This window comes from Amia ocellicauda, chromosome 16 (genome assembly GCF_036373705.1).
Source record: "Amia ocellicauda isolate fAmiCal2 chromosome 16, fAmiCal2.hap1, whole genome shotgun sequence".
In the NCBI taxonomy this organism is placed as follows: domain Eukaryota; kingdom Metazoa; phylum Chordata; class Actinopteri; order Amiiformes; family Amiidae; genus Amia; species Amia ocellicauda.
Window position 1 is genome coordinate 29,648,930 of NC_089865.1, and position 13,441 is coordinate 29,662,370.

Here is a 13,441-nt window from a genome sequence, read left to right on the forward strand (position 1 = left end):
TACCTAAAATAAAACGGATCCAGTTTCTTCACTTGCCCTCATAGCCCTGGTTACTGGAGCAGGTTTTCATGTTCTGCAGATCCTTGGGGATAGGTTCAGCTCGCTTGTATCACTTCCTGTCTGGCTCTTGAAACAAACAACCCTTGACTCTGAAGGGAGACATTTGTACTAAAATGCTATTAGCGGTTTTCACTTAATTGAAACGCTCCAGTGTACATCTCTTGATCAAGACAAACCTGCCGTCTAGTTGCGTACGTTTATAAACTGCAATCAGACGAAGTATGACAAATCCTTAATTTCATTCACTCTTCACTAATAGTGACTGCTGTCCGCTGAAGGGATTTATATGCAAGATGCATGGCTATGCCAATTTTAGAAAGCAGAAATATTTTTTTAAATGTGTCCGTTTAGATTCACAGGCAACAGATGCTGTAAGTTTTACTCAATTTTTTTTAAATCCGTTAATCTTAATATGGTTAGTGGTATAAGCATGAGCCGTGTGAAGAAGTATACATTTGTTTCCCCCTCTGTAATAACTCGCTGTACTCAAAGGGTGAAATCGTAACTAATACATTATCATTCAAACATTCACTCTGCCCCGCTGGGTCAAGTCAACCAAATTAATATTTGTTTAATTTTGCAGTGGCAGGAGTAACAAGGATAGAGTTAACTATTTGTGCAACAGATTACTTTGCATTACTACGTTTCCGATTTATCAAAATTATTGGTATGGACAATTCAACAGTCCCTTGATATAGGTAGACATGTTCCTAAATCTATGTAGGTTCTTTCTAAATCATCCAACAATAGCATTGTATGGCAAAGTGAGTTAAAGAAACCTTAACCATTTCCATTAGACAAAAACCCTGTGATTAATTATAATTTCAGCCATGAGCAGTTTGTAATTCTGCTCAGGTTTTAGGGTAACTGATTTATTCTATAGGTGTCCACGTCTCCAGGGATGTACAAATGAAAGCTGGTGCTCAAGGTTGTTTACAGTTCATTTTGAAGTGTTAGGTACTTGGTGGCAAAGGGGCATTTATTTTGCTTTTGTGCAATTTGTTTCAGTATAATGGCGAGACGAGCTGTGTGTTTTCAGTGATACACAATCTTTTCAGCATGGTAGTGTAGTGCTTTGAACATCCAGTTGGGCTGCACCTAATCATACCTCTGAAACAGCAGCCTGGAAGCAGCGAAATGGAGCGTATACCCTTTGTGCAGTAACTGCCAATGGCCTGATAAGAAGAGATGCCAATTGTCAGTCATAACATTGGGAGTGTTGTCCTGGCCCACCCTCCCTCCTAAAGAGAACCAGGATGAGCGAGGACAGTTCGTATGAATCCCCTCCTGGTACTGCTGGACAAAGGCTGGTATTTAAAATGCTCTGGGGTTCTGGGTCATGTGTTTCCCTGTCGAAACAATACAGCTTAAGAACTGCTGAGCCCCTGAAATTCCACATGCAGCCTGGTAATTCGAATGGCACGTTCAGAGTCACCACAGGGTTTAAAGGGTCAGCTGTTTTACAGATGACCTGATGATACTTTCTAGATATATCCCCCCCCTTCCTGCTCTTTTGTTCCTATATGAGGTGCATGTTTGTTTCCTACCAAACCTGTCCAGTGGCATCCACACCAGTGCATGTTTTTGTTAGTGCAATTTAATACCTGAATTGTTGTACTGTGTGTATAATTCACTCATGTACCTTTTAATTTATTTGATTTACAAATCTGGATAGATGGTCCCCAGGATGAAGTGATGCAAAAGATACTGAAATAAAACTTGGTCCCCTTCACTTTCAATACAGCCTTTGATCAGCCAAGGTGCTAATTGACTTCAGATGTCACTAATTAGATGTTAGAAGTTACTAATTTAAAAAGGAGGAAGCGTATGGGGTCTTTTAATGGATAGGTTAGGTTCCAAAAGGCGCTGACAGATGTGACCATGCTGAGTTAATCGTGATCCACAGAAATGCAGTCAGTGGGGTGAGCCAGCGTAGCCCATTTTCCAGCAGATAGGACTTTAGTACTCAGAGCTGAATGCAGGGTACTGGGCTGAGTGACTGTGGGTCAAATAAGTGTTTTATGCAAATTGTTTTATGCTATTATGCAGTGCACGTAAATCTGGGTTTAAAGAGAACCACACCTTGCATCAGTGCTTTAATTATAAAATATCCTTTCTTATAATCGGATGAATTCTTAAACATGTATGGTACTTTTTAAAGCTAATGCAGCTGCTGGTGCGACCATTTATTTGTTTATTTCAAGTTTAAAAGTTCATTAGGAGAATAATGGCACCCAAAAAGCTGCAGGCACATTTCAATAGAGCAAAACATTGATATAGGCCTTCAGTATCATGGTATTTTTCAGACGAATCCATATACAGGTCTATGCCCAATACTACTCCCCCCAAATAACATGCATTTAGCTCAGCAATTGCCCGTGTCCGTTGGAATCGGCTCGGCACCTATTTTCTGCATTCTCCCCTCAGCTGTCAAAGTGAGCTACTCGGTAATCCTGCTCAGCATGGGGCCTTTCAATTGTTGAGATTATTTTGAAGTGGGAAATAAACTTGGCTCTTCAGAGCGGCCGACTGACGTAAAGACATTTGTGCGTATTAATTGGTTATTTGCTTTAATACTCTGTGGTTATTTTCAGAATTTAAGCAATTTTACGAAACCTGTTGAGGTATCTAGGTAATGGGATTGCTGCTAGGAGGGTTCATTGAACTTGATTGAGCATGGAAGGGAGGGGGAGTGGATGATATTAGTCTACTAGAGAGAAGCTAAGCTGATAATGAGGAACTCGGAGTATTAAATGTATTTGATTGCTTTCTGAAGGGCTTTTCGTTCTCCAATACTGGGTTGTATAGTGATGAATGGCAGCGTGTCAGAAAGGAGGCGTTTATTTAATCACAAACTCAGATCTCTCGCGCACACACACACACACATACATGCCAAAAGTTAATCTCAGTCCCCAGGTTTTAAATGACCTTTGTGTTTTGCTCAGCCATCCCTGATGCCCTCTATTATTTAGCTTCAATTTCATTTTGTGTCCCCCTCTCACCCCAGAAATGGTTTGGCACCATTCATCTTAGTCAGTTTTGCTCTGGGTTTGTGATTTGTAATTGAACTGCATTCATTTTGTTTGAAGTAGTAGCAGTAGGGGGGGGCTTTGTAGAATTTCTTTTGCTTGTCTTGTGTGACCTAAACACCATATAAGTAGGCGACAGATGTGGGGTTGGGCGTTGGTTACTTGCAGCCATTATACAGAAGCAAAGTTGCCCTAGGTGGCAGGTGAATACCCATATCATGTTGCTTCCCTTCAGGAGGACTGTTTAGTCAGAAAATGGTCAGTGTCTCGTTTTAATTTAATCATTGCAGTTTAAAAAAAAAAAAAAAAAAAAAAACACTACACTTGAATGAAAGTAGTCCCCATACAGCAGAATATTAGTGATTGTAGTTTTGGGAAAACCCCAGAGGGAATGCGAGATTCCCAAATTGTAGACATTTTCTGCATTTTGGCTTTCCGTTGTCAACTTCCTGGATAACGCACTCTTCATTGCACAAGAAACCACAATTATCCCAATTCAAACTCATCGCATTAAATGCACTCAGCTTTGTGTTTTGGCTTTCCAAACCATTTTTGTTTTATATGAATTTGAATTTATCGGATTGCGTTATGCTGGGTAGAGGTGTATTACGTAATTTAATAGCTGTTCACAGTAGAGGACTGTGTTTCTACCATGCTGTTACTTAAGTTTACGATCTCTATATTTGTGTTTTGTATGCGTCTGTGTGCGTGTTAATTTTGGCTCATACAGGGCCTGTGTGTATCGGCCTTTCTTTGTGTCTTGAAGTCGGTAGTGTCTGTAGCAAGACGGACCCATAACATTTAATGTCCCTTGCCTTGAAACTTTCAGGGGATGAAGTAAACATGGTTAAATTGATAACAAACCTTCCTGTTTACGAGTCGTCCACAAGGTCACAGAACTGGTGTGCTGGAATTGCACCGAATGGGTCTGACAGTGATCTACTCTGTCTATATTGATTATTAAGTAGCCAATATAAAGTTAGACTTGCATATTAATCAGTATTTAATGAATATGCATTGATTATTTCAATTATTAGTCTTGAGCTCTTAACCTGTAAAAGACTGCATCTATTTTTGGTTTGGAGTCACCTGTTTCTCTATTTTATTACCATTTCTAATAAACATCTTATAGATTAAGTTTGGTTCTGTGGATTCCTTACATTCTTACAATGTCTTTCCTTCTTCTCTGCAGGCAGTAGACAAGCACAGAGCCCTCGAAGAAACCAAAGCCTACACAACCCAGTCCCTGGCTAGCGTGGCCTACCTGATCAACACCTTAGCCAACAATGTCCTCCAAATGCTGGATATCCAGGCCTCCCAGCTGCGACGTATGGAGTCCTCCATCAACCACATCTCACAGGTATCGCTCCCACATCTTGCACAATGCTCTATTTGTAAAACAAATGGAAAGCGTATGCAAAAAATAAAGGGTTTTATGTAGTGCATATAGCAACAGTTGTTTTACATTGTTCTCACAACATAAAGCTGTTTTACTATTCAGTTTAAAAGTTGTTAAATGGTTTTGATGAATAATGAATAATCAAGAAAACGCATTCAATTTTACAGGCTTTGCTACATCAAATGGCTTCAACAGCAGCTCAGTAGTGCCAACTTTGACATTTGAGGCATGATCCATCAGTAATGTAGGGAATGCTTTTCATACTGAGAGGTCCCAAGGTGTCAGTTTGTGCCTTATTTACAGTGTCAAGATTCACATTTAAAAACAGGAAAGAATCCCAATTGAATACACATGCTGCTTAAAAGAATATTAATTAAAACAAGTCAATAAGTGATGCCATGTGGTGCTCGGTGACCAAAAGATATCCATCCACTTCAGAAACCTTTTCATAACCATAATTACAGTACCTTAATTCTACCAAAATGTATCCTTGTGAGTAAAGACATACATTCTTCTGAAATGTAAAACATACAAATAAGTCGTGACAGGCTGTAGCTGCTGCTGTTGCAAAACTCCTGACTGTGTATTTAACGGCATTGAATGACAGCGTGGAATAGTCACGATTAGGGCCTGACAGATATATCCGAGCACCGATATTATTGACCGATATTGGCCTATTACAAAAATATCGGCACAGATATATTTTCTCACTTTTTTTAATTACCATAAAATCCTTAGTCAGGCTTCAGACAATAAATATACATGTTTATTTGGTTTTACAGTCATAATTCTTTACCATTTTTTTTTTGACAGTTCTTTAGTTTCTGCTGTAAGCTTCTGACTCCAATGATTGTCATGCTCAACGGCCTCACGCACTACTGAGAAAATTGAGAAACACAGGGCTCATAAACCAATAAACATGTGTTTTACTAATATCCTCATAACCAATACAAAGTGTTTTAGAAAGCTGTGCTGCATTTGAGTATCCATGGTTTTGATTGTTTATTTTCATCAGGACTGAAGATTACCTTATACAATGGCATAGAGGCACATTTTTACTGAAAAGTTAATTAAATCGCTTTTCAAAATTCACAAAAGCAATTAAAATAAAGAAAAAACATAAATGTTGGCTGAAGATCAGCAAACAAATCTCCAAATGACAAGCACACTCCGATCACAGTAAAACATCTAAACAAAATTAGTGAAAAACGCATCTCAGACAATGTTGGATAAAACTGAAACTATACATGATATTTATAAAACTATTTCAAAAACTATTTGGCTGTGATTCATATTGTAATACGTTTAACATGCGTATTAAATAAGTTTCACATTTTTAAATATATTTTTTTTTACAAATGCAACTGTGCTGCCTGCACTATAACCTGCCCCTGTGTGATCGGCACTATTGAGCACTGAGCAGGACTTGTGAACCTGAGAGAATCTGACACATGTAAAATGTAAATATAGACCATCACTTAACACTATTATTTGCTCAAATGTATAGAAAATGCATGTTTTTCTATTTGTGTGAAATTGCTCATATACCTCTTCCTTTGTTCTATACATATTTTTATATTTTTCCTTTACTCTCCCTTATTCTAACTTCATTCATTTTTACACTGTTTGATTTGTGGTTTATTTATGATGAAAATTAATGTTAAGTTTTTATTATGTAAAATGTAAAAAAATCCTCCCTTCAGTGCATATTTGACACAATTTTTCTCTGACGGAGATTGGAGGGATCCATGATAGAAAAAATCTGTTATGCATGCTAAAAAGAAAAAAGTAAATAGCAGGTATATCGTTAATCGGGAAATTTAGCTTCCCAATTATCGGTATCCGTACCGGACCCAAAAAACCTGTATCGGACGTGCTGTAGTCACGATACGTGTGCTGGGGCTTGGCAGAGTGTGAAAGTGTAATGCGTTCGGTTGTGATCTCCCCCCGGGGGCAGAATGGTATCATTGACCGCACGGCAGGAGCATCAGGCCCTGGGAAGACCAGGCCAGGCGTGTAGTGGTCCTGTATAGTAATGCCTTCCTCCCCCTAAAGCTTTCAAGCTGAGTAACATGTTCCAGTGGGCTGTGTCGATCAAGACATGCAGCGCCATAAGCGTCACCGAAGCTGGCTTTCCATTATAGAATAGAAAATACATGTTTCGACTGCAGGAAAGAGAAACTCTTTTGGCGTGAATAGCAACAGGTCTGCAGGAGTCCACCATACATCGATCATTTTAATTGTGTCCATAACCAAAGGTGATTGTGTTGATAATATTTTCTTTAAGCAGCCTCGCAAGAGCAGGATATATCTGTACCCTTGAAAACATAATCGCCGAAAAACAAGGATTGTCACACTTCTCATCGCCTGCCAACACCTTAGGCCTCTTATTGTTATTTATAGCCCATCTTTGCACTGAGCCTGGTTAATATACAGTTCGATGCGAGTTTACAAAGGCAGAACATATGAATGCAGCACATTTGTAATGAAAAGCACAGTCTATCAACTTAACGGCTGCAGTCACCTGCCTTCTCGAAATCGAAAGCCGAGGATGCATTTTAAACATTGGCTGTGTTTTTATGATGACACTAAAATAATCTGTGTATGGAGCGTGTCACGAGCTATAAGGCGAACATTATGCCTCTTCTGTGTCCTTTCCCTGCTTCAATTGCTCATTCAGTATAATGATCTAGGAATACTCCTCTGGGCCCAGTTTAGGGTGGACTGTAGCATGGCAAATGAACTGCTGACTCTGCGGACTCCAGCGCTATGTAGATGAAGCCAGTGCCTTTACAATCGATCAACATCTGGCAGTGACACAAATAGCGCAGGGCTGGACTAAAGCTTATGTGCTAAATTCCATGCAGATTCTTCTTTTTGGGTTTGGCCATGTGAAGCGGACATTAATATTAGGGAATTACGCATATTTTTTAAATGTCTTGACCCAACTGGCTCCAGCTGGAAGGTACCACACTTGAATGTAGAATCATTTCTTAGATGTATTTTGGAGAGTTATGTATAATATGCCTCCTCTCTGCTTTTTTTGTCTTAAGCTTTGTAGATTGTGTGTGTAGGTGTAGTCTGTTTCAGAGAAGAAAAAGATAAAGCAGTGGAAATAGAGCAGGGCTGTCTAAACAAAGTAGAGTGGGGAGAAGAGGCAGTTGAAAGAATTGCAAATCGGCCTTTACCAGAGTGCACTGAACCGTCCCTTTTAAAGCAGTTGGCCATAGAACGTCAACTGGATTTTGCTGCCCTCGTTATCCGTGACCTATAGGACCAGGTGGAGAGACAGCGGGTGAGTCCATACCACTGGTCTGACGTCAAGAATTTCAGACCTGACAGCCACTGTTTATATGTGGTGTGATACACTGGAGCCAAACTAATTAAATCCTGTATCGGTATTTAGTTTACAGCTGGCTTCTCCCTAGCATTGAGCTCCTGTCATTATCTGGGGCCTCAGATATGTTTCACATGGCCTGATCTGAAGAAATTTAAATATGTCTTAAATTCTCTACCAATGTTTGCTGGCCATCGAGGGAGGTTTTGTGAGGCAGCTTGTCAACTTGCAAAAGGCTTTAATTGAAGTTGAAAGGGCTGTTGACAAACAAGTCAATTAAATTGAGATTTATCCCTAATCGCATTGCTTCAATCGGGGCTGGGATGGTGTAAATTGCTTTGGCAAGTGATATTCATTATACTTCTCTCCATCGCGCAAATGACACTGGAACTAAAGAACCAGGCAGAGAATGATGGGAAGCTTAATCTTCTATGCCTGCAAAGTACATTGATCTAATGGTAGATTTAATTAGATTCATTGTATTTTTTGTTGTAGTTGTTAAAGGGAAAACCTACATGGCTACGGCTGCTTTAAATTATTCTCTGAAACTTTGAACTTGCAGATTTAGGCCCAACCACCAGAGAAATGTAGTGCTGCACCTCCCCATTTGACCCACGTAGGCATCCTCCAAAACAGGCACGGCAAAGCCACCCACTTCTTTTCACACTGCGAGGACCCAGTGCGAACAGCATAGCTATAACGAAGGTGTCGGGTCTTTTTATGTAATGCGTTACACTGTAAAGATTCACACTTGAAAGCCAAAAAGAATCCCAATTAATTATTTGTTTGCAATTAGCCCAGACATATAAAATATTGCAGCTTTGCTATTTTGAGTGTATACCTTCATACTTTCATTTGAGTGTATATTTTAATTTCTTAGTTGCCCCCTTGAAAACCTTGAACCACCCCTGTAGGATACTTAAACATACAAGGAAGGATACCGGATAGATGCTGGTAAGACAGATCAATGTACATTTTGTTTCGTTCTTCTCAGGACAGAGTGCTGGAGTTGTATAACAGCCCATGTTTACAACTAACACCTCTTACCACCATTGTCCACTGCAGTGAGTGGGTTCTGGAAATATCAATTTGAATTAATTCATCAGTTTGAATAATTTGGCTTACTTTCATTGATTATTGGGCAACTGCAACAAAACTGGAAAGGAAAATTCATTCTGTTAACTTAGGAAAAGACCAACACAATTATCCACAATGAAGGAATCCTTAAGGAAGAGTTGATGTGTTAAGGAAGCATGGAATGCAGAAGTTAAGAAAAAAAAAAAATTAAATCCTCCAGCCTTCTATCTGTCTGTCACACATCCAGGATAAACTGTCAGTTTGGTGAATAGCAGGGTATTGAATGACATGTAGTTCCTGAGGAAACAAGAAACCCACTCTCAGTGAAGGTCCCCTAACTTGGAATGTTTGGGTGCTTGAACAACAAAGGGGATTACATCCAACTTCATGAATGTTTTTTCTTACTGCTCTCTGGTCGATACAGCGCCATCTTGAATGTGCAAAAAATGTATTAAATACGTAGACTACAATGGCACTCCTTGGCCATTATCAACACCAAGGGAAACTCTACCTTGGCAATACAGAGCTTGGCCTCATTGACAGGCCAGGATCATGGCTTAAAGGTATCAATCTACTTTAATTAAGGTTAAATGAATGGATTAAGCTTTAAATACCTATAGGCTTGATATGTCTTTTATGAAGCCTTGCAGTAAGTCATTAAGACTCCTTGTGCTATTTTCATTATTCACCTGTCCGGGTAACTTCCAGGGTCTTTGTTATTGACATTTTGTTGTCTTCACGCTCTCTCCCCCATTAAGAATGTGCCATCTGCTGGTAATTTAGCTGTAACGTTACACGAACGGCAAAGCTAAGAGGAGCTTCATTAGCTTTCATTTTATTCATTAGGACAACATGGCTGGGTTCATGTGCAGTAATTGACAGGACAAAAATGTGGGTGAAATTGTTAGAAAACCCAGAACTTAATGAATGTGCCTTTGAGGGTTTATTTTCTGTAGATGCAAAATTCTCAGTATAGATTCATATCTATAGAAACAATATTTTGCATACATCACATTTATCATAATGCAATTCAACACACCTTTTTCATTGCTGTAGGTATTTTTTTATTATGGTTCTTTGACCTTCTTGTGCTCAGTTCAACTGAGATTGACATTTTTGAAAAACAGGTTTCCTGTGCCACTATAAAGTCAAAAGCACAAAGAAAATATTGCTGCGGAAAAATAAAGAAAACACTTAAGTACCAGACGTTAATGCTGAAATCTACTGAGGAGCACAAACGCCAAGCATGAAGCAGAAACCACATGAACACTGCAGTATGTTATAGCGTTGGCATTGATTCAGACTGTCCTGTGAAAAGTCTGATCTTTATAAGCAGATTTGGCAGGTTTCTATAGTTTTCTCAGGACGAGTCAGTGGTATCAGTTTGCGGAGGGCATACTTGCAGCCTGCATTCCCTATTCCCTGGCTGTGCATCAGATTTTGTAATTCCCTCAAGGAGATGAAAGAGATCTGATCTTGTTCGGGATGCCCTTTGATGTGCTGTACCCTTGTCGCCCGCCCCCCCACGCAACACACATACTTATCCTCCCATTTGGCTTCTGAGTTTTTTCTTTCAAGCAGGAACCCCGAGGCCACACATCTGTGACCATGGCACTCTGCACTGCTCAGTGAAATTTAAAATTTTGTGTCAATGCTCCAGCATACGGTCCCAGAGAGGTGACCATAGTCCTAGCATGGGATTCTAAAATCTGCATTCAAACACTTTACCATTCTAAAGAAGCACCACACATTTGTTTAATTGAGCTTTGCTGCTTAATTACCCGGCACAGCAATTGTTACGTATTCCCTTGTTTGTTGTGTTTGCAGTTATCAGTCCGTTAAAGTCACTATTTATCTTGGTTTCGTTCCTAATGAATTTGATATAGATGCTGCAATTAATTAGCTGCCTATTAACGTTAAACAAAAGAGTGCTTATAAATACGTTGTCTTTAAAACTAGATTAAATCCACTTTAAAATCCTGTCTGGCATCTAAGTGTCTTGCCGACTACGGAGTCGTATTTTCACCATAACCAACACTACCTTCCCCAATAAATACCATAGGGATACAACGCAAGCACTGTTAATAGTGTCTTGTTTTAAATAGATTTCTTAAAAACCCCTAAGAGAGGACATGCTTCATTTGGCTGGTGGGAAAGAGCTCTAAGTGCTCGGTGCTCTTTGTGTCACAGAAGGAAAGTGGATGCTGAAAGTAAAAAATCAATAGTGCACTCCGGCCTTCTCTCCCGTCTGTCGCGCAACACGAAAAAAGCGGTAGTGGCCAATTTGTGTGGTGAGCGGTACAGGGTAGCAAATGAAATGTAGTTCTTAACAGTTCCTCTCACTGGAGGTCAACTGCTTCAGATAGCTTTACTGTGTTCAGTCAAGTAATTTGTTGCTTGATATCTATATTGCATACCTTAGTGGGAAGGTGGTGAGAAAAACCCTTCATCAAGGTATGTTTAGTACACATTATTAGCCCATAAACTAGGACCCATAATTTAGTGAACTCGTAGCTTTCAGATTGCACAATGGACATTGGTGCTAAAAGCTAACAAGTTTGTAGTAATGAGTGTATATGGTTACCATTGAGTAGTTTTAAATAATATTTATAATAGTTACATTTTTTTATAAATAATGATGGGTTCTTTAAATTATATAAATAACTATATACATTTTAAACTTAATGTGGCTCACATTACTGAGTATTTTAATACTGTAATTTATTTGAGTAATGTGGAATATTTTCAGATATGCAATTGAACATTGTTCGTGGTATCTGATGGGGGGGAAACAATACTTCTCCTGCATCAATTACAGCCCCAGTCACTTTCCAATCCAATTTAATTTGGGTTTTTGCCATTAAAAAATTATACTTTTATAGCCTTTCTCCAACACCTAAATGGATTATGTACAGTTATTTTCATCACGTAGATGTTGACGTGATCGCTTTACAAATTAAAGCGTGAAATGAAACCGCTCAGCCTTCAGTACATGGATTTGTCACTTTGCCCCGACAGGTAATGATTAAAAACTGACACTAACGGTTCTGCATCGCAAGTGACAATTTGTCAGCCTCTCCAAACCAAAGGCCTGAAGGTGGCTATTGTGCCAATTCTTGTAGATCTGATAGAGATTTTTGATTATAATTTCTTTCTGAATAATCATAATATGAATCAATAGACCAAGACATTAACATAAGTTGCTTAGATAGAATAACCATATTAGATGGAGTTTTGTAAGCAGCATTTATTTTGCATTTTCATATTTAATATGAAAGTCCTGGAAAATAAGAAATGCCTGAATGGACAGCATGGTAGTGGATAGCGTTCCAACCGTTCCAAGGTTGTTGTTCTTTATTTTTCCCATAATTCCTGATGTGGTGTTTGAAATGAATGGGTCTGTGAATATAAAGTTAAAATGAGAAAGTTGACATTCAGTCTGTCGTGCAGTTCTGTAATTATATTTTCAATTGGACGTGTCTTTCACATTTGCAATCCGAATTCATAAGGAGGCATGTATCAGTTATTGCAGGGGAAATCTGCTGTATTTGCAATTTTGTGTCTAATGAGGCAGATACAGGAATGTCTCTCTTGTATGTATTGAATTTGAACAATAACCTGCCATCCGTTCCTCTCCAGACGGTGGACATCCACAAAGAGAAAGTGGCCAGGAGGGAGATTGGAATCCTCACTACCAACAAGAACACTTCCAGAACCCACAAGATCATCGCGCCGGCCAACCCGGAGAGGCCCGTGCGCTACATCCGCAAGCCCATCGACTACACCATGCTTGATGACATCGGCCACGGAGTAAAGGTACGCCTCAGCTGGTTAGGGGACAGGCTCGCTTTTTCAGCAGGTCTTAGGTTTTCAATTCAGGACACGATTAGGTCTCCTCTGGCCTTCAAAACAGATTTTGTCGATTTTGTTCATAGGGCATTTTCTTGGCTCCTTGTAAAACTTAACTGGGCTAGAGTTCTCCTAGGTCGTCTGTTCTCATTCTTGTCAGATTGCACATGGTGGGAAGAAATGTGGGAGACAAAATAGCATGAAATCCAAATGGGTCTTGCTAAATTAATTTTCAGTATTTTAGCGCTCTCTCGGCCCCCGCAAGCTGGTTATGCCAGTTTGCCTAACAGCCAGTGAACTCCTTTTTTAGTTGCTTAGTTTCAAAAGTACGACAAAATGTATGACAAAGATATTCATTAAACGCAACGTAGAAGAACAGTAAAATAATAGCTGCTACATTTTTGTTCCCTTTTTACTGTCTTTTAAAGCTGCTCTGAATTCTTATCGGAGCTTAATTGGTCCTGTTTGTGTGTAAAGAACGATTTATTTACTCCCCCCTCCCACTCCTGTTTTGTGGACTGTAAAGATTAAAACTGGAATCCAGTTGAGCTAATCGAATCTCCAAGCCTAATGAAATATGTTCACAGCGGCGGCAGTGAGATTCTGCTTTCTTTGCATTTTGTAAATTAAAGTCCTGGCACGTGAGGAATTGCGCTGCATCAGGTGGAATTTATGGCTGATGAGCCAGAA

At 39.4% G+C, this 13,441-nt stretch overlaps 1 protein-coding gene across 4 annotated transcripts in view; it reads left to right on the forward strand.

Annotated features, from left to right (window-relative positions):
• LOC136711897 (abl interactor 2) overlaps window positions 1–13,441 on the forward strand; it is a 97,463-nt gene that overhangs the window by 54,421 nt on the left and 29,601 nt on the right. For all 4 annotated transcript variants that reach the window (XM_066688479.1, XM_066688480.1, XM_066688481.1 and 1 more), the window contains exons 2-3: window positions 4,282–4,449; window positions 12,542–12,718. In XM_066688479.1, coding sequence (XP_066544576.1) covers window positions 4,282–4,449; window positions 12,542–12,718 — 345 coding nt within the window. The remainder of the gene's footprint in view (window positions 1–4,281; window positions 4,450–12,541; window positions 12,719–13,441) is intronic.